Raw genomic sequence first — 16,501 nt, 5'->3', positions numbered from 1 at the left:
TTCCCATTAATTTATAAATTTGAATCCATTCAGCAGTGAATCTCGAGAGAGGGTTAAACTACCTCCTCTAACCTGTAAGCGAATTACCGACACTGGGCAGATTCTTCAAACGAAGGTCCTACGCTGCGCCTCGCGGTCAGAGCGATGCATTTAAGTGGCTACTCGACGTACGTGCTAACTGAATTTGCATACCTAGGTACAAACTAACGTCATCGAGTTGTTAAAAGCAGCTCCCCCCTCAGTCATTTTACAGGGTAGTTCCCTACACCCCTCGACAACTACGATGGGGCTTCATTCTTCATATTGTTATTGTAACAGTATACTACATATGTAGAATCTAGTGGAATGGCCGAACTGCTGAGATACGTCGTACTACAACACATATCGTATCTAGCTACCCAACCTAAACAGATTAACATGTTGTTGGGCATCATGTTCATTACACAATCAGAGAAGTCCAGACGATATTTCATGCGTAGTCGGTGTCTGATCCATGTCTCAGTATAACGTCACCCGTTTCTATTTGCGACCTATAATCAGTTTGTGCTCGACAACAATACAGCCCTCTTTTATTGAAGACTTGAGATTTACCTTGGACGATCTCGTACAGCTTAAAAAGCAACCAACCTTGCACAGCTCGTCGTGCGTAGGTCGCCATCGCTGCAAGGCGTATCTACCCAACCGTAGATCATATTTTTCTTCCGCGAGTAGCACATAAAAAAAAACTTTTCTATTGTACAATAGTCTGGACTAGAACCTAGCAGCTTTCACCGCTTGTATGGGAGAGTTTTGTACTAAATGTGTAGTATATGCTAGCTCGATTATGGTGAATGTGACAGCTCAGCCTTTGCCCAGGACTAACGGCCGATTACATCCTTGCAAATATTATAGGTATCGTGACTAGAAAAGAAGCTACTTCAGCCTCGGAAGTGCTAATACCATACCTATGCTCAGATGCAAACCCTCTAAGAGCAGGGTAAAGCTTAACCAATCGAAAATTTGAACGAGCAATGCACCTGCGCCCTTCTCGCGCATGAGGACATAATAAGGTACTCAGCTACTACGCCTCTGTCTGCTAAAGTTTCACTAAGCTCTATACTCATCTATCTCGTAAAGCTTTTAGGAATAACAGGTGCCGATATTCTCGAAGCGCCAAAGATCGACAAGTTGATCTCGTGGTTCTAGCTGAGAGGTATGTAAGTATGACTGAAACCAGATGGCTTTTTCTACCATTTTCAGATTTTTCAGTCACTAATAGGAGAGCAGTGTTACAGTTGCTATGAGTTCCTCTCCACGCCAAAGCCTCGGGAGAGACAATCTGTCATGCGCCACAACCGACACGATCTACAGTCCCTACCGTGAGAACTCCTACCAGCTCCTACAACAAGACCACAGAGTGTATCAACAAGAGGTAGCTAGCTACTCAGAAAAAAAAAGAGTATGTGTATATGTGTACCTAGGTATATATGTATCGAACCCTTCTATACACACTTTCCCCCCAAAGTCCATCCCCTTCGTTTCATGCCCTGCATAATCAATATACGTGTCATACCCCCGAAATACCTATACGACCTACCTACCATGCAGATGAAAATGAATATACCTATGTACTTCCTACTACCTATGTAGCGCGTAATGAAGCTTTGGACTCCGTTCCCATGTTGCCCTTTTTTGAAAGTTCTCGGCATGAGAGTACTGTCTGATAAAGGGAGCTGGGTAATATACTGCAGAAGAAGGAAAAGTAAAAAAGTAAAAATAAAGAAGCCCCCGGCAAGGCTTATAAGCCCGGTTCTGTCATGTGTATAGGGTGACATGAAATGTATCGTATGTATGTACTGCTCGAATGTGATAACGAACACCCCGTCATTTAATGCAAATGCGTTGACCATCCAATATATATGGAAAAAATACGTAGCAGCGATAATAAATCCCATTATTATATTACGATCCGAAGTATTCGCCATTGGGTTGGCGGCTGTTAAGAAAGAGGTCTAGCGTTTCGATGTAGAGCTCCTTCTGGCTAGTTGTGGCCTGGACGTGCGGGTTCTGCTCGAGGGCGTCGGCCCATTGTTGCCAGCGAGTCCCCGGCACGGGATCGCCCCAATTACGAAGCTCGCGGAGTATGCGGGACATTCGAAGGACGAAGGGAGCGAAGTGGATGTCTACGAGGCATAGGTCCTCTCCAAGGAAATATGGCCCCTGAATGACGAATTAAAAAAAATAGCTCCGAGGAGTAAATGCAAGGGGTGGGATACCTACTCTGTCATTAGCAGCTTGGACAAGGGCCGTTATCTCACTCCGGAGTCTCTCTGCGTATTCTGATTGCTTTGTGAAATCGGTAGCCCTCGCTAAAGCGAAGAAAGCCGGAACGATCCTTGCATTAATCTAGATCTGTCAGCCGGGCTCCCTTCTACCTCATACACGGTGGATGTTATCTAGCTACTCACATGGTCGATCCATAGCCTACAGTTAGCCTTCAGTCTTGGGTCTGTGGGTGAGAGCGGCACTGTTTGGTTATGATCCTCAAGCTAAGGAGTAGGTTAATTAGCAACTAAAGAGAGCCATCTACAACACTATAGCGGCTTACATATTCTAGAATGATAGCACTCTCGCCGCTGGCCCAGTCACCTTCGCGAATAGCCGGAACCAGGCCACGCGGATTTGCTTCTAGCAACTGGGTCGGGCGCTTGAATGGATCTGTCTCGCAATACTGATATTGCATACCCTTCGCTTCCAGGGCGATCCATACTCTTTGTGAAAAGGGGCTACAGAGAAGCTTGTCAGCTTGTAAAGCTTTCTTATATCTAACTGCAATAACCTACCAAAAACAAGCAGCGTAGAGCTTGAGTTCGTGTTCCTTTGAGTGCTTCTTTGCCGTTGCAAGTGCAGCCCCTGATATTCTCCTCGGTAAAGGTTTCTATAGGAGCGAGTTAGCGTCAGGGGATTTGGGCTAAAATTTTAAAGCTGTTAAGCGTAAATATAAGATGGTGGGAGTTAAACAAGGAAATTCCCCCCTATTCTAATAGTAATGTTTTCCTCCACCGTGCTAAAGGAAGGGGTTATCGTTTTAGATGGGTTGGATCTTGACAGAAAGGTTTCCATATATAAAATCGGGTATAAAGGTAATCGCGGCTATGGTACAAGGAATAACCCACCTGAATCTTCTTCGCCTCCTTCTCCTGCGCGGCAATGTACCTCTGTACGGTTGACTTCTTGATCTCATCGCTCTTTGCCAAGCTATGCTTATGGGGACCGGCGACACCATCGCCCTTACCGTTCCCGCCATTGCCATTGACTCGTTGTATTGTCCAGAATTTTTCTCCATTTAGATGGGCATCCGTGGTCCGTTGTAGACCATCGTTGAACATCTGCTGCTGTGGAGCTTGGTAAACGCTCGGCGAGACTAGGCTAGGATTGGCATCCCCTTCGCTGGGTAGGATGGTGGCTCCTGGGAAATACTCGGTAATCTTTATTTTGACGTCGCATAGATCCCTCTCTCGTGCGCTCCGCTTGCGCTTCTTCTTAGAAGGGTCATCCGATTTTGGCGTTCCGGGCGGTCGTCCCTTCATTCGGCAGTCCCAGTAATGCGATATAAACGGTTTGCGCTTGTATTTTTGCGTAGAACGATGCGAGTAAACATTGTCGATATGAGGGAAGTATGTCTCGAATCTAGTGGGTAGTTAGTAATAATGACTTAACTCCGAAGAGAATCCCGCTCCCTACTGGTCATTGGTCAAGATGATGGTATCGTCCACATTGAACAACTTTTCGCGCCAAGCTTGCAGATCAGGTGGATCGACGACTATCCTGCTAACCAATTGGCCATGCGGTCTCTGCTCAGAGGCTTCAGCAGTTGAGGAATTGGCTTGTGCTGACTGTATGAACATTTCCTCCTCCTGTTGAAACTGGGGCACAGAACCTGATGGAGACATGCCATTGGGCGTTAAGATACCGAATTGGCTGGAAGCTGGCGGCGCCGAGTGCGAGGACGGCGGGAGAGAAGCATGGTGTTGATGTGGAGTTCTGCGGAGGTCGGAAGTCGTTTCGTTATGAGAGTGCTGGAGCATTTGAGTGGCATTTGGCTCGTGATCGAAGCCATCTTGAGCATGTGAACAATAGTCGCCCTGGACGACGGGGACAGCGGGTACGGTCTGTAGCCGTTGAAGGTGTTGTTGAAAGACAGGATCGGTAGTATCAATGGCGGACAGATCGAGGCTCGAATGCGATGAGAGACTTGGGGCAAGATAATGATGCGATTGTTGTGGGAGATGGTTGTGATTATTATTATGTAGTTCGTGTGACAGCGAAGCCTTGGTTCTTGGTGAGAGTGGTTGAGACGGCTGTGGCTGTTGCTGTTGAGGTTGCTGTTGGTGGTGGTGGTGGTACTGCTGCTGGTGGTGCTGCTGGTGGTGCTGCGGTGGTGGCGGCGGCGGCGGTTGTGGAAAAGAAATGGAGGCGGGGTCCATTATGATTATGCTCTCTGGCATGTAAGTGTTCTTGCTGCTTGGTGCCTTTGAACAAACTCGGCGCAGCCCACCAAGCCTGTTTTTACCCCATTCTCAAGTCGGATGTCGTGGGCGAAGTGTCTTCGCCGTCATGATTTGACTTCTGCTAGTTTTGAGGTAGGTTAAGTTAGGCCAAGGTAGCTGGGGTAGCTGGGGTAGCTGGGTAGGTAAGAGAGAGGGAAGCTAGTAAATTGGGTTAATGTAATCGGACGATACCGGTAAGGTGGGAGAGGCGGGAAAAGAGTCTAGAAGTTACCTAGAACGTATAAAAGGTAAAAAGGTAAGATCAGATGGAAAATGTTAAAATTGCCAAAAAGTGCCAAAAAGCGCCGATAGAAGCTGAAAAGTGCAGCTCACGAAATTGCCCCGCCTTGCGGGTCCATTGCCCCATTGAAAGGTTGCAGGGCGGCCAGACCTACTTCCTTGTCTAGTCCTAAAATGGCAAGCGAACACCTGTCTATCCGGGCCTTATCCTGCTTATCATCCCATCAATTCCATCAATTCCCAAAGGCCCCACATGCCGACCAACGGCCTAACTTACACTAATGATGTAGTGCATAGTATATTTCTACACTATAAATTACCCCTCTGCCTATGGAACCAACCTACACACTATGAGCTGCACTTAGGTATACACATTTATAAGATTCGGTGCATGACCGTACATAATGTAAGGGTATGTTAGGTAAATATGTGAGATATGTAAGTGTAATGGTAATACCTACAGGCAATATATACCTCGGCCAATAATCGTTAGTAGCAGCGGAATTGGACCCTGACGATCTAAGTAATAAGATCTCATCCATTATCATTATATTGCTATTATTTCTTATCTCCTTACTCCTCAATTTGGAGAGAAACAAATACCTAATAAAATTCAAGCTGGGAAAAAAAAAAAGAAAAGAAAAGAAACCAACATATTCCATGTCTGGTTCCCCCTTTCTACGAATCAACCTCTCATCACAAGCCACGTTGGATTATATACCTACCTCCTAGGAATATAAGGTACCTCATGGAAACAAGTCACTCCCAATTTCTGGTAATTCCGGTGTCGTGATACACAAAAGCAGCTGACATTCCATTCCCCATAGCGATGGATATCACGGCAACGGCAACGGATGGCAATATATGTACTTGTAATACTATAATGATTTCAGCTTCCACTTTGCTTAATTATCTTTTTGAAGAAATAGTACCATATCTGCTTATGTCGTAGGATTTCGTCATTTGTTCGTCTTTATGGATACGATATATGAATGGAGTATATATGAGCAAGTGAGGTAAGGGTTTCCTTTTCGTAATCGACGCATTAGAAAAATCCAACCCTCCGTGCGTCGCGTCATGGCAGGCTACTATACAAGTTCCAAATGAACATAAACCTCCTTGTCGATATTGCGCGTGCAACACCTAGAACGCCCCAATATGTCCCAAGTCGTAATAGAACCGCCTAGTCCGGCGGCAAACCCTGTACATTACCTACCCAATGCCGTCTTATCCCTCTTATCCCTCTTCAGCTTACATCGAGAGCATGGCCGAGCTTTTGGTTAGCCAATAATCCTTTTGGCAGCTTCATGTGTTTGAATCCCACCCCAACTCCATCCGCACATCTAATAAATGCTGAAAAACTCCCTCGGCTACCGGTGTCATGTCATTTTGCCCGGCCCAATTATCTGGGAGTGTGAAACCGTGCCCCGAACTTTCTGCTGTGCCAAACGTCTGGTCTGGAGTCATACCTGTGCCACCACCCATCTGGAAGAAAGCAGCTGTAGTTGCATCTATCTCAGCTTGTGGCCCTAGACTCTGGTGAGACATGATAGGACTAGTATCGAAGGATGTCCTGCCACTTGAGTTTGCCATCTGACCAGGCCCTGCCATGCTTTGGCGATTGTCCGAGGCGCTACTCGAGTTTGGTGTGGGCCTGTTCGATGGCCCGTCTGTATTTGATGATGCCGACATATCGTTCGAATCACTTCCGGTACCTTCTACAAAACCCGGGAACAAATTAGGCGGAATTGTCGCATGATTGCATGTATTGTTACTAGCACTCTGATCGCAAGCAGATGGGTTTTGCTCTCCTGCAAGCCAGTTTTGGCCCGCGAATTCGTTCACCAACGGTCTACCGTTTATTGGATGCAGGTTTTCGGATTGAATATTATTCGAAGTATTTGGCAGGTTATCGTTGCCCACGTTTGCGTGGCGGTAAGCGAGGAGACCACCACCCCCTGACTCGGGGTCTGATGGGCAGTGACCACCTCTTTTGTCGTTTTTCCGGTAATGCATTTTTGGGAGCTTCACACCAGAGCCAGGCTTTACGTTGTCAGTACAGGTTATCAAGCGATAAATTATCGGGAATGAGGCTTACGCTATCTGTATTCCTCGGGAAGGCAGACTTGAGCTTAGGTATCCGCGTTCCTAATGCTTCAAGGTCGACATCTAATTGCACTAAAAATGATTCGGTCAAGGGATTCTTCCTCTTCAATGCGTTCATAGCAGCAAGAAGGAACCGCAGCGAATCTGCTGTTTGACTGTCGTCTGGCCGACTCTTTAAGTATTGGACGAATACCCTTGCGGCAACATATAAACAGAAAGATATGAACGGGTTCATCTACACGGTTGTCAGGTTCACAGTCCATCACAGTCCATGATTTCAAGGGGGACTTACAGCGCACAAATCCAAGTGAGACACCATCCTCATGATACTAGCAATTTCATTCGCAGCCGTGATGCATCGGATTTTGCTTTCTGCACTGACAGACGGGGAAAGTTTATTCCTGTCTGCCTTAAATATAGCGGCTTGGTGAAGGCATATCGTCGAGGTATGGATATTCATATTAGTAAATACGATGTTGGGGTTAGAAAGACCGGTGGGAAGTTTGAGGTGGTTTGGCAGGCAAAGAGAGGTGTTAAGCAGAATGTTGTCCATGTTCCTATGTCGCTTCCAAAATTCCCCATTGAGGTCGTGATCACGATCGTCAGCATCTGGCCGATGAAGATGGACGAGGTTGCGGCCAAACAAGCAGGCCATTAATACAATGCCTCCGAAGGATGAAAGCTTGGCGGCTCCAGCTGCGCACATCGCGTCCGAAAGCGATTGCATTTGCTCTGGTCGACTCATTTCGAACGCCTCCTCCGAAGATGGCAAATTGGTCATGATATCTCGTTCATCAATCGTCATGGGCCAACCAGTGCCGATACTTGCGTACCGATCTTGAGAGAAGGCCATCCAAAATGTCCGTCGCCTCTCCTCACGCTCCGTCCAGTCCCGAGGGGGTGGGAGGCATTGCTTCACATCAAGGCCTGATCCGTCAAGTCTATGCAGTCCGATCCTGAACTTTTATAAGCACATGATTGTCCAATAAAGTTAAGTTTTGATACTTACATCTGACATAGGCGCACAGCGGCACCTGTGCTCATCCAGGCCCTCGGAAAATACATCATCTTAAATTCATACGAAGCAAGTAGCACGTGAGTTTGAGCATGAGCTACTGAAATCATGTGCTCGCCGTAGCCTTTAACGTAATCTGCCTCAATATACTTACGAGCGCGCTGATAAAAAAGGTCCTTTAAATCCGCGAACTTGTCTGCTACAGCGCATGCTTGGGTCCAAATCGCATAACGTAGAGCAACAGGCGGACGTTGGTTCGGAGCCCTAGCGAGTGGATGAGTTAGGACATCAACATGAACACCTGCTGGAAAGCTAAAGGAGGCATATATAAGAGGAACACAAAGGATATGCCATACAAATTCATTGCTGCTAGGTATCGGAATTTATGAATCATAGGCAACGACGGATGAATCTTATCGAAGTATATTTGATGCCTACCAGCCTTCGTTAGTCGGGACCACGTGCATATACGGTATGAGAGTTCTCACAGTTCATCGATCGTCTCCTGTGATGGGAGAGGTTCTTCCAGTCCAAGGCCGATCATCTCCCACTGAAAACTGTTGTCGACACCATTCATGTTCATATTTTCGCCAAAGTTAAATTCATCTAAACCAGTAGCGGCTTGTGGCGAGTCCGCGTTGAAATGCCATTGGTCCATATCACGATCCCTGGACATATTCATTTGAGGAGTTGGGACATTAAAACTGGGCGTCGGAGCGGTTCGTTGATTGTGGTTCGGTTGGTCGTAGGTGACGTTTGGTGATTTGTTTGTATCAATCCCGACGGTAAAAGATGGCTCTTTTTTATTCAGGAGCGTCTCGACTTGCTCTAATTGAGAACGCGACGTCTTAGTTTCTCGCTCGCTTATTTTAAAATGTGTCCCGGTGAATTGTTACTTACTCAGTCTCTCTTCTAGAGCCTTCACATATCCCCTCTTCGGACCGCTCTTTCGTCTCACTTCATCATAAGCGCAAGCGTGTCCTAACCTCGTACATGTGCTACAGCTCGGTTTTACGCCATCGCATCTGAGCTTGCGTTTTCGACATATCATGCACGCCAACCGCTTTGGCCTGGGAACATTACCATTGTTCTGGCTTTGGGGCGCGGCCGGCGGGCTCGTGTCGGTGGTTGGACTATTATCAGTACCTTGAGACCCGGCGTCGTTTGCCACGGCGCCAGGGGTCTCGCCGGTCGAAGTCGACATAATCTAAGACAATATCAAACGGCACGGAACAGTAGCTAAGACTCGGCGGTGCGTCGGCAGGTGAACACGGAACGGGAGAGCCGTATGTATTTGGGGATGCGCTTCGGCCTCAAGCCACTATGGCTTCTCGGGTATACGCGCCACTTCGAGGACCAGAATATAGACGATATATCGACAGCGGGAACAATTCAACCCAAACCCTTAAAACTATATCCTTCTCCCCTATTAATTCCTTCTCTCCGCCACTTTGTGTTGATACTTTAGTGTGTATTGCTGAGCCTGAACGGTAGAAATCTCAAAATCTTACGGTCGGGATTCGAGTCGATAGGTAGTAATGTGGGGAATTAGGTTGTCCTGATACGAAGTAGAACCTTTGTTTTATATGTGAAATTTGTAATGGTATTGTTGCTTCAGATCAAGCGGTTTGATTAACATGTCGGGCTGAAGAGCCACCTCAACTTCAAGACAAGATTAACAAGAGCCACGCTCTATCGCGTATAAGAAAATGGTGTATAAGAGAACCCCGAGGTTGTAACCAAGCATACCATATACTTTGATAAGATACCTAGGTAGGCAACAGGAAGAATGACTGTCCCATCCTAGCAGCAGACCAAACACATCTCTTGCGAAATGAGAGAGAGATGGGAATGAATCCCGGTCGTTATTATCGCTATGTCCTGCCAATCATAAAGAGACTGTTCGAACTAAGGATGTATTACTAATACGTAAGAGGGAACTTCCAGTTTTTTGGGGGGGGGGGGCTTATGTATTGTACCTCACGCAGTAGGGCTGAGTCTAAATACTAAATAGCGGTAGGAGTACATAGCACCTGAATAAAGTGGGTTCTACGGATTAGATTAAGTTGGTTTAAGTTTAAGCTCATTGAAGATTAAGGTACGTACCTAGGTAGTACTTAGGTACCTAGCGGGATCGGGTTTCTATTATGTACCGAAGTCTTAACGCTCCTTTTTCTATTCCATTCCTTTCTCTCGTTGTCATCCATCTTGACGTCTCACTTTGCAGATCAATTTTTCAATCCTTATTTCACTATACTGCCTCCCTTACCTTTTACATATGCGTATGTAAGCTGTAATCGGATCTAATTGGCTATTATATTCAAAGTCATCCGAGGCGCTCGTACTAGCGGAGAGTTCCTATAAAACAACGTTACACGGACCTTACTACCATGCATGCAGACATGTAAGTATGCAGCATGAAGATACATACTGTCATATTGTCATATCTGAGTCCGTAAAGCTTATTCAGGTAGGTATGCTAAGTTAAGCTTACATCTAAGCTTAAAATGGTAAATGATGGAGAGAAAAAATATTGAAAAAATCTAAACGATGCCAAGTAGACAACCGTAAGTAGTTTGCAGTTCAGCTAACGATAGTTAGCGTGTAATAGAAAGAATTCTTCATCAGGTGTACATAAAACCTGAGTAGGTTTCTAATTAAAGTAATTACCGTCTCTGCTAGTTGGCTATTTCATCTGGTGGTTCAAGGATTATTGGCGAAATATTATCTCCTTATACCTTAGGTAGGTGTCTATATGAACAAGCGCAGTTTTAAAACTACACTTTACCGTGCCCCTAAAATCCATCGTATACAGTTCAACTAGTCGACCAGAATTGAGTCTTCATAGTATGAGTCTCTCCTTAGTTACCCGTTACCATAGCGAGTAATCAATTAAACTCGCACCCAAACTTCCTACTTCCCTCCGGCGCTAGCTCCTATTACTCGTAAACTTCCCGAGTCGATATACGCGAGTGCATATCGATTTGGAGCCCAGGCGATGACGGGAGAAGCTGTTGAGGTCTTGTATGTGCAGAGATGATCTCCAGTTTCAGAGTTGAAGATATCTAGTCCAGTTCCTGCATGCAGTAAACAAAATTTAGTCAAACTCTCAACAAAAGTATGGCTTGATACTCACCTTCCTCACTTCCGCCTACTATATACAGACCGTCCCAGGAGAAACCTACACCGTAAAGTTAGCGCGAATAGCTTATGCCGTATAGTTTCGTTATACGTACTAAGAGTGCGGACTGGGCCGATCATCTTCGTCGCTGTCCTGACACAGTTCCATTCCGTTGTCTCCCAGAACGAAATCAGGGAGTCAGTCCCACCCGTGGCTAGATACCGATTGTACGGATGTAGTTCCACAGATATGCAAGACGAGGTGTGTCCAGTTAACTGGAATTCGGCATCCGGTCCCTCTTTGTAGCTAAACTGATAGGCAGGCTCGAAACTCGGAAATGAGAGGATTCGGATTTTCCCATCTCCGGTGGTAGCAAATATCCTTTCACCACTCCAACAGAACGCGATGTCGTTCGTCTGTACAGACTGTTGGTGTGACGAGATTGGAGTACTTTCGGTTGGTGAAATGACAAAAAGTGTATCTTCCTAAAGGTATGCGTCAGGATTTGGAAAAGTAAGATGTATGAGATTGGTTTACCTTGTTCCCGACAATAACACATTCGCCGCGTGGAGCCCATGCTAAAGTAAAGGTCTCACCCAAGCCCTTAACCTCGTTCAGAACCTGCTTAGTCTTGACATCCCAGAACCTAACCACTCCATCACTGCTCACACTGCACAACTCAAGCTCCTTGACGGGATTAAAGGCAACCTTTTCAATTGATGCTGTATGACCTTTCAACTCGGTCGTTTGGCGCACATTAGGCTTGTCCACGTTCCCTTGAACCCGCAATAAAGAATTAGCATTCACCACCACAGTCAAGATAGAATCCCAATTATAATGTCCTAAAGGGATGGTATTGAGTATTGTTGTCAAATATCAAATCATAAAAATGGGGATAAGTCACGTACAGACGCGTAAAGTCTTATCCAAACAACCCGTTGCAATATAAGTGCCCAGTGGATTCCAGGCGATCGTGCGAATGCTGGTAGAGGTAATCAGTCGAAAGTCAAGTTATGTGGTATAACTACCAAGAATAAAACTTACTTGTTTGGGGTCTTATTTACTGCCGGGTCGTGGTAAATAGTGGGCTTCAAAGTGGGAAGTAAATTCTTGAATTTATCAGGCGCTACCGACGTCCTTGGTGCTATGCGTGCCATTGTCTTCGATACTTCACGAGTTGATAATGGCGGGTAAGGCGTTACTTCGAACAGAGCAGAGAAATGACTTCATACCATAATATGGTATTTTATGGTACTAGGTACCTTATATCTCGACGGATAATTAGCAGATACTGAAGTTATATGTTTCTTATCGAAAGTTGTGTTAGGTAATTTTAGTCGTTGAATTTACTGTTTGTTCGAAGCTTTGTCTAATAAAGCTGGAGTCAAGGCCGTCTGGTACAATACAAGGTACCTTAAGTACTACCTTCTTCGATTCAGGTACGTATTACGTATGTAAATGGAAGTGAAGGATCCACTTTGTCATTTTGGTACGGGTTTACTTGTTAGCTTGTACGTTTGTACGCTTAAATAAATAATATTGTGCCTAAGATATGTTACGTACCTCTTCATCAATGCACTTATTAGTTATATATTTTTAGGTGCTTTTATGTATCAACCCCGAACCAGCCTTCTTCGGAAGCTCGACCATCTTCACGTCTCGAGATGTTGCCAACTGACGCAGTTCTCACATAGCGGCACAATTGGCCGTTCATATTCTATTCTTATCGTACCTTACCCATGACTTGACGATATTTGCGGCATAACGGATGAAGGTTCCTAGGGCCTGTTTTAGCCATGTACTGGCCCATTGGAACTCCTCGAATCTATGCGACAACCACTAGTCAAGCTTCTGCTAAGACGAACTTCGCTATATCTAACGATGGCGTCTCCTCTATCGCAGCCGATACCGACTCATTCTCGAGTTCCGAACCGCCCCCTCCCGTGCTTCTCGAGGAAAAAGACAAGTCCTTACTAGACAACTATCTACCACCTCTTACGCCCGGTCTCAGGACTCCAGCTACCCCAGCTATAAACTCCGTCGAACATGATATCTATCACGATGGCAGCCATTTTACTTCCCATCAGCATCCTACGGGGGCTGCTGGAAATTCTATTCCAGCTGGAGATCCAATTATGGCTTTAAAAGTGTCAAGGACCGGCCATTTATTCGCTGTTATTACAGCCACTACCATGACAATATGGCAGACCAAAGTTCGTCCCTTATACAAGGCTTTACTTAAATCTTTCGTGCTGACCATGGTAATTTTTCCCTCCTAGCCTACTGTCATCCAAGCCATTGTCGTCCGATCGGAAGCGTCCATTAAGTCTTACGGTACCAATGTCGCTCTCCTATTAAGACCCGACTCTGTTATCTTCGTCGTTCAAACAAGTCTAGGCTTTCTAATTACGTATTCGCTTGCTACCGACGCCGAGTCCCGCGTCTACAAACCTCACTTCTCGGATCATAGTAATATCCAGAGGCGACGACAAAGTCACTTTGGAGGCCCTGGTAACAATACACCTGACCAGATCATGTTAGGACCGGGTGAAGGAGCCGGGGTTCGTGATATAAGTCTCCGTTTTCGTAGGGTGATCAAGGTAGACGCCGGCATTGAACATGCGATTGCCCTGGATGACGAGTTAGTTGTCTCAACCAAGAAGCCAGCGGCTGTTCAATGCATCAAGTGGACTCCCGATAGCAGCGGTAGTCAAACGAGCACCGAGCTCGTAAGCCGCATGGGTTGGTTAGAGAAGAAGGTATCAATCAAAGAAATGACCCATGATCGACCCATGAACCTCTCCACATGGGTTACAAGCGACGGCAAAGCATATGCTGTTCAGAGAATCTCGGCTAGTCAGGCCAAAAACAATCCTGAGTTGGACCCGAAGAAACTGTTCAAAGGTTATTGTTTCCATTCGCCTCTTGGAGCAGGCGATCATGCTGTTAAAGCAGTCGTCAATGCCAGGTTCTCCCTAATCGCCGTAGGGTGTACTGACGGAAGCATCCGCGTATATTCTGCTAGGGATTACGCTGGCAACATCCCTCCGTCTCATGTCCACAGAATACCAGTCTCGTCCGAATCTGCAGGTCCGTTAAAAACCCTGAGCTATTCCCCGGATGGGTATTGTCTTTTCGCCGGCTATGAAGAAGGATGGGCAACGTGGAGCGTGTTTGGAAAGACTGCCAGCCACAGCTTCTACCACAATCCCTCCATTACTTCATCTAATCAGGAGCAATGGTTAAGCGGCATTATAGAAGCCAGTTGGATTGGTGGGGCCTGCGAGATCTTGATGATTGCTCGTCAAAGTGAGTCCATTTGGCTGCTTGAAATGGCACGGAGCGCGGTTACCGGTTGCTACACCCCTCCAAACCTCTTCCGTACCGTACTACAAAGTTCGTCTAGCGTTATGGTTTACCGGGGTTACGATCTCCCAGATCTCACCAGTATCTCCGCCGAGCCTTTTCTTTGGCATAACGCTAGGATCCCCGCTAACTATCTTCTAAACCAATGGCCGATCAAGTGTACCGTCGTGTCTTCCGATGGCAGATATGTTGCGGTCGCGGGTAGACGCGGACTCGCGCACTACAGCGTTAATAGCGGTAGGTGGAAGACGTTTGCGAACGAGGCCATGGAAAACGAGTTTCAGGTCAGAGGTGGGATGTGCTGGTATCAGCACATCCTCGTAGCAGCTGTTGAAGCGAATAGATCATATGAACTTCGGCTATACTCTAGAGAAGCTGCTCTAGAGAGTTCGACCGTCATGTTTACTCAGCAAATGCCAGCACCTATTGTCTTGATTACCCCGTCCGGAGAAGATTCTCTACTAGTCTACACCTACGATAACCTTCTTTACCACTTTGTATTTGCACCCGTCGCTGGTGCGGTGAGGCCCATACAAGTTGGGCAAATCGCTTTCCACGGTATTGTCAGATCTCCTGCCAGAGTGAGAGGCCTCAGTTGGATATTACCTGAGAACCAGATGGTGGACGGGGATCCTTCACAAGACGTTACGTTTGCCTCAGTGTTATTCCTGGTAGATGGAAAACTCGTTCTCCTTCAACCATCCGTGAATAATGAAGGGCAGCTTAAATATGATATGCGCGTCATATCTCACAGCGTAGAGTTCTATGTCAGCATGAGAGACCAGTCGTCCGTTAATATACTGGGCGAGTCTAGTGTGCATTTCTCTGCGGAAGTCGAAGAAAACAGCCTTCGAAATTCATTATGGGTATTTGAAGGCCAGGAGTTAAAAGTCTGGCCCGATGTCCAGGAAGTTCTGCGAGCCACCTCGATTGAGCCAACGAAGGAACTGCCATCTACGGTTTCCATGCCCATCGACTTCTATCCTCTCTCCGTGTTAGTAGGTAAAGGAATTGTACTAGGGGTTGAACCCGAGCTAGTCCAACGAAGAGACGTCAGTTTCTCTTTCTTCCGTTTCTCCATCAGGGTACGTAAACAGTTTATCCTTTCCCGTGCCACGCTAATCAGTTCTAGACTCATCTTTTTCTCCCCGAGATTTTACGATTCTATCTAGCAACAAACAACGCTGCCGCCGCGCTTAAATTAGCCCGACAATACCAAAACCTTGAGTACTTTGCACACGCCTTAGAGGTACTACTACATCATGTTCTCGACGAGGAGGTCGACTCGGCACCCAAACCGGAGGCTGCCCTTCTTCCCAGGGTGCTTTCTCTTTTATCATCTTTCAAGCAATATCTAGATATTGTTGTTCAATGCACAAGAAAAACCGAGGTTAGATCCTGGAGAACACTGTTTGCATACCTACCTCCACCACAAGAGCTCTTCGAAGAGTCGCTTCAGCGCGGGTCATTGAAAACAGCAGGAGGCTACTTGCTAATATTACACACATTCGATGAACTAAGTGCAGCATCAGAACAGTCGGTGCGGCTATTCTCTCGAGCAATCCGGGAAGAGGATTGGGAACTTTGTAAAGAATTGGCTCGATTTCTAGCGGCGATGGACGAAAGCGGAGAGACGTTAAGAGAGGCAATGGAACTAGTCAATATCAGAGTCAAGCAGGAGTCAGACGATACTGACATAATGTCTAGGCTTGAGGTGCCACCGCGGAAAGCTAATGGCAGCTCCCGCATCGCGAGACAGAACTCGGAGACAGGTTCGGACGCTCACTCAACAAGCGATATAAGCAGCTTAGGTACGGCTAGTCCAATATAATGATAGAAAGGGGTTTGGGATAAAAGGGAACGAGCGAAAAGCGGGTTACATTCTTCATATTACCTAGGTACCTAGTTACCTAGCTGCCAAAGGATTGTATTGTAAATCCCTTCGGTCTGGTTAGAATGCAGACCCAGACTTGGTCTGCTTATAGGTAACTGAATTATATAGGTATCTTTCATCAAATTACCTTGGGTGCCTTACGTACTTAGCCTACCCAAAGGAGATGAGGTCTGAATATATGCGTCTAATACATATATTGATTTGAAAAGGGGTGGTGGAAGTCATTTCGA

The 16,501-nt window shown here is 46.3% G+C and overlaps 4 protein-coding genes across 4 annotated transcripts; 1 reads left to right on the top strand and 3 right to left on the bottom strand.

The window, feature by feature from the left end:
- Positions 1-1,941: 1,941 nt before the first annotated feature.
- F4812DRAFT_459544 (uncharacterized protein) lies at positions 1,942-4,466 on the bottom strand (the record flags this gene model as incomplete). Its single annotated transcript, XM_047937566.1, has 7 exons — positions 1,942-2,199; positions 2,260-2,385; positions 2,448-2,528; positions 2,588-2,765; positions 2,823-2,917; positions 3,156-3,669; positions 3,724-4,466. The coding sequence occupies 7 exons, from the start codon at positions 4,464-4,466 to the stop codon at positions 1,942-1,944; spliced, it is 1,995 nt and encodes a 664-aa protein (XP_047789752.1).
- A 1,286-nt stretch (positions 4,467-5,752) lies between these two features.
- F4812DRAFT_396529 (uncharacterized protein) lies at positions 5,753-9,843 on the bottom strand. Its single transcript, XM_047932170.1, has 7 exons — positions 8,791-9,843; positions 8,379-8,718; positions 8,247-8,324; positions 7,885-8,154; positions 7,168-7,831; positions 6,868-7,110; positions 5,753-6,812 (listed from the first exon to the last, which is right to left on the bottom strand). Exons 1-7 carry the CDS (start codon positions 9,092-9,094, stop codon positions 6,075-6,077), a joined length of 2,637 nt encoding a protein of 878 aa, XP_047789751.1. The 5' UTR covers positions 9,095-9,843; the 3' UTR covers positions 5,753-6,074.
- Positions 9,844-10,133: 290 nt separating this feature from the next.
- On the bottom strand, positions 10,134-12,446 carry F4812DRAFT_429476 (WD40 repeat-like protein). The gene is made up of 6 exons (XM_047934279.1): positions 12,056-12,446; positions 11,920-11,993; positions 11,549-11,787; positions 11,127-11,496; positions 11,027-11,071; positions 10,134-10,967 (listed from the first exon to the last, which is right to left on the bottom strand). The coding sequence occupies exons 1-6, from the start codon at positions 12,166-12,168 to the stop codon at positions 10,804-10,806; spliced, it is 1,005 nt and encodes a 334-aa protein (XP_047789750.1). The 5' UTR covers positions 12,169-12,446; the 3' UTR covers positions 10,134-10,803.
- A 361-nt stretch (positions 12,447-12,807) lies between these two features.
- On the top strand, positions 12,808-16,208 carry F4812DRAFT_451265 (RIC1-domain-containing protein; the record flags this gene model as incomplete). The annotated part of the gene is made up of 3 exons (XM_047936185.1): positions 12,808-13,224; positions 13,291-15,462; positions 15,510-16,208. 3 exons carry the CDS (start codon positions 12,808-12,810, stop codon positions 16,206-16,208), a joined length of 3,288 nt encoding a protein of 1,095 aa, XP_047789749.1.
- Positions 16,209-16,501: the final 293 nt, after the last annotated feature.

Source organism: Daldinia caldariorum, assembly GCF_022478825.1.
Source record: "Daldinia caldariorum strain CBS 122874 unplaced genomic scaffold F4812scaffold_9, whole genome shotgun sequence".
NCBI lineage: Eukaryota > Fungi > Ascomycota > Sordariomycetes > Xylariales > Hypoxylaceae > Daldinia > Daldinia caldariorum.
This window is presented reverse-complemented; position numbering and strand designations above follow the sequence as displayed.

Bases quoted from the DNA above. Each gene is read 5' to 3' on its own strand.
- F4812DRAFT_396529 (XM_047932170.1), bottom strand. From the start codon at position 9,094: ATGTCGACTTCGACCGGCGAGACCCCTGGCGCCGTGGCAAACGACGCC. The intron at 7,832-7,884 runs GTAAGTATCAAA...ATAAAAGTTCAG, and splicing joins GCTGTGCGCCTATGTCAGAT to GATCGGACTGCATAGACTTG. The intron at 6,813-6,867 runs GTAAGCCTCATT...GACAACGTAAAG, and splicing joins TCCCGAGGAATACAGATAGC to CCTGGCTCTGGTGTGAAGCT.
- F4812DRAFT_429476 (XM_047934279.1), bottom strand. From the start codon at position 12,168: ATGGCACGCATAGCACCAAGGACGTCGGTAGCGCCTGATAAATTCAAG. The intron at 11,994-12,055 runs GTAAGTTTTATT...TACCTCTACCAG, and splicing joins GTAAATAAGACCCCAAACAA to CATTCGCACGATCGCCTGGA. The intron at 11,497-11,548 runs GTAAACCAATCT...GCATACCTTTAG, and splicing joins GTGTTATTGTCGGGAACAAG to GAAGATACACTTTTTGTCAT.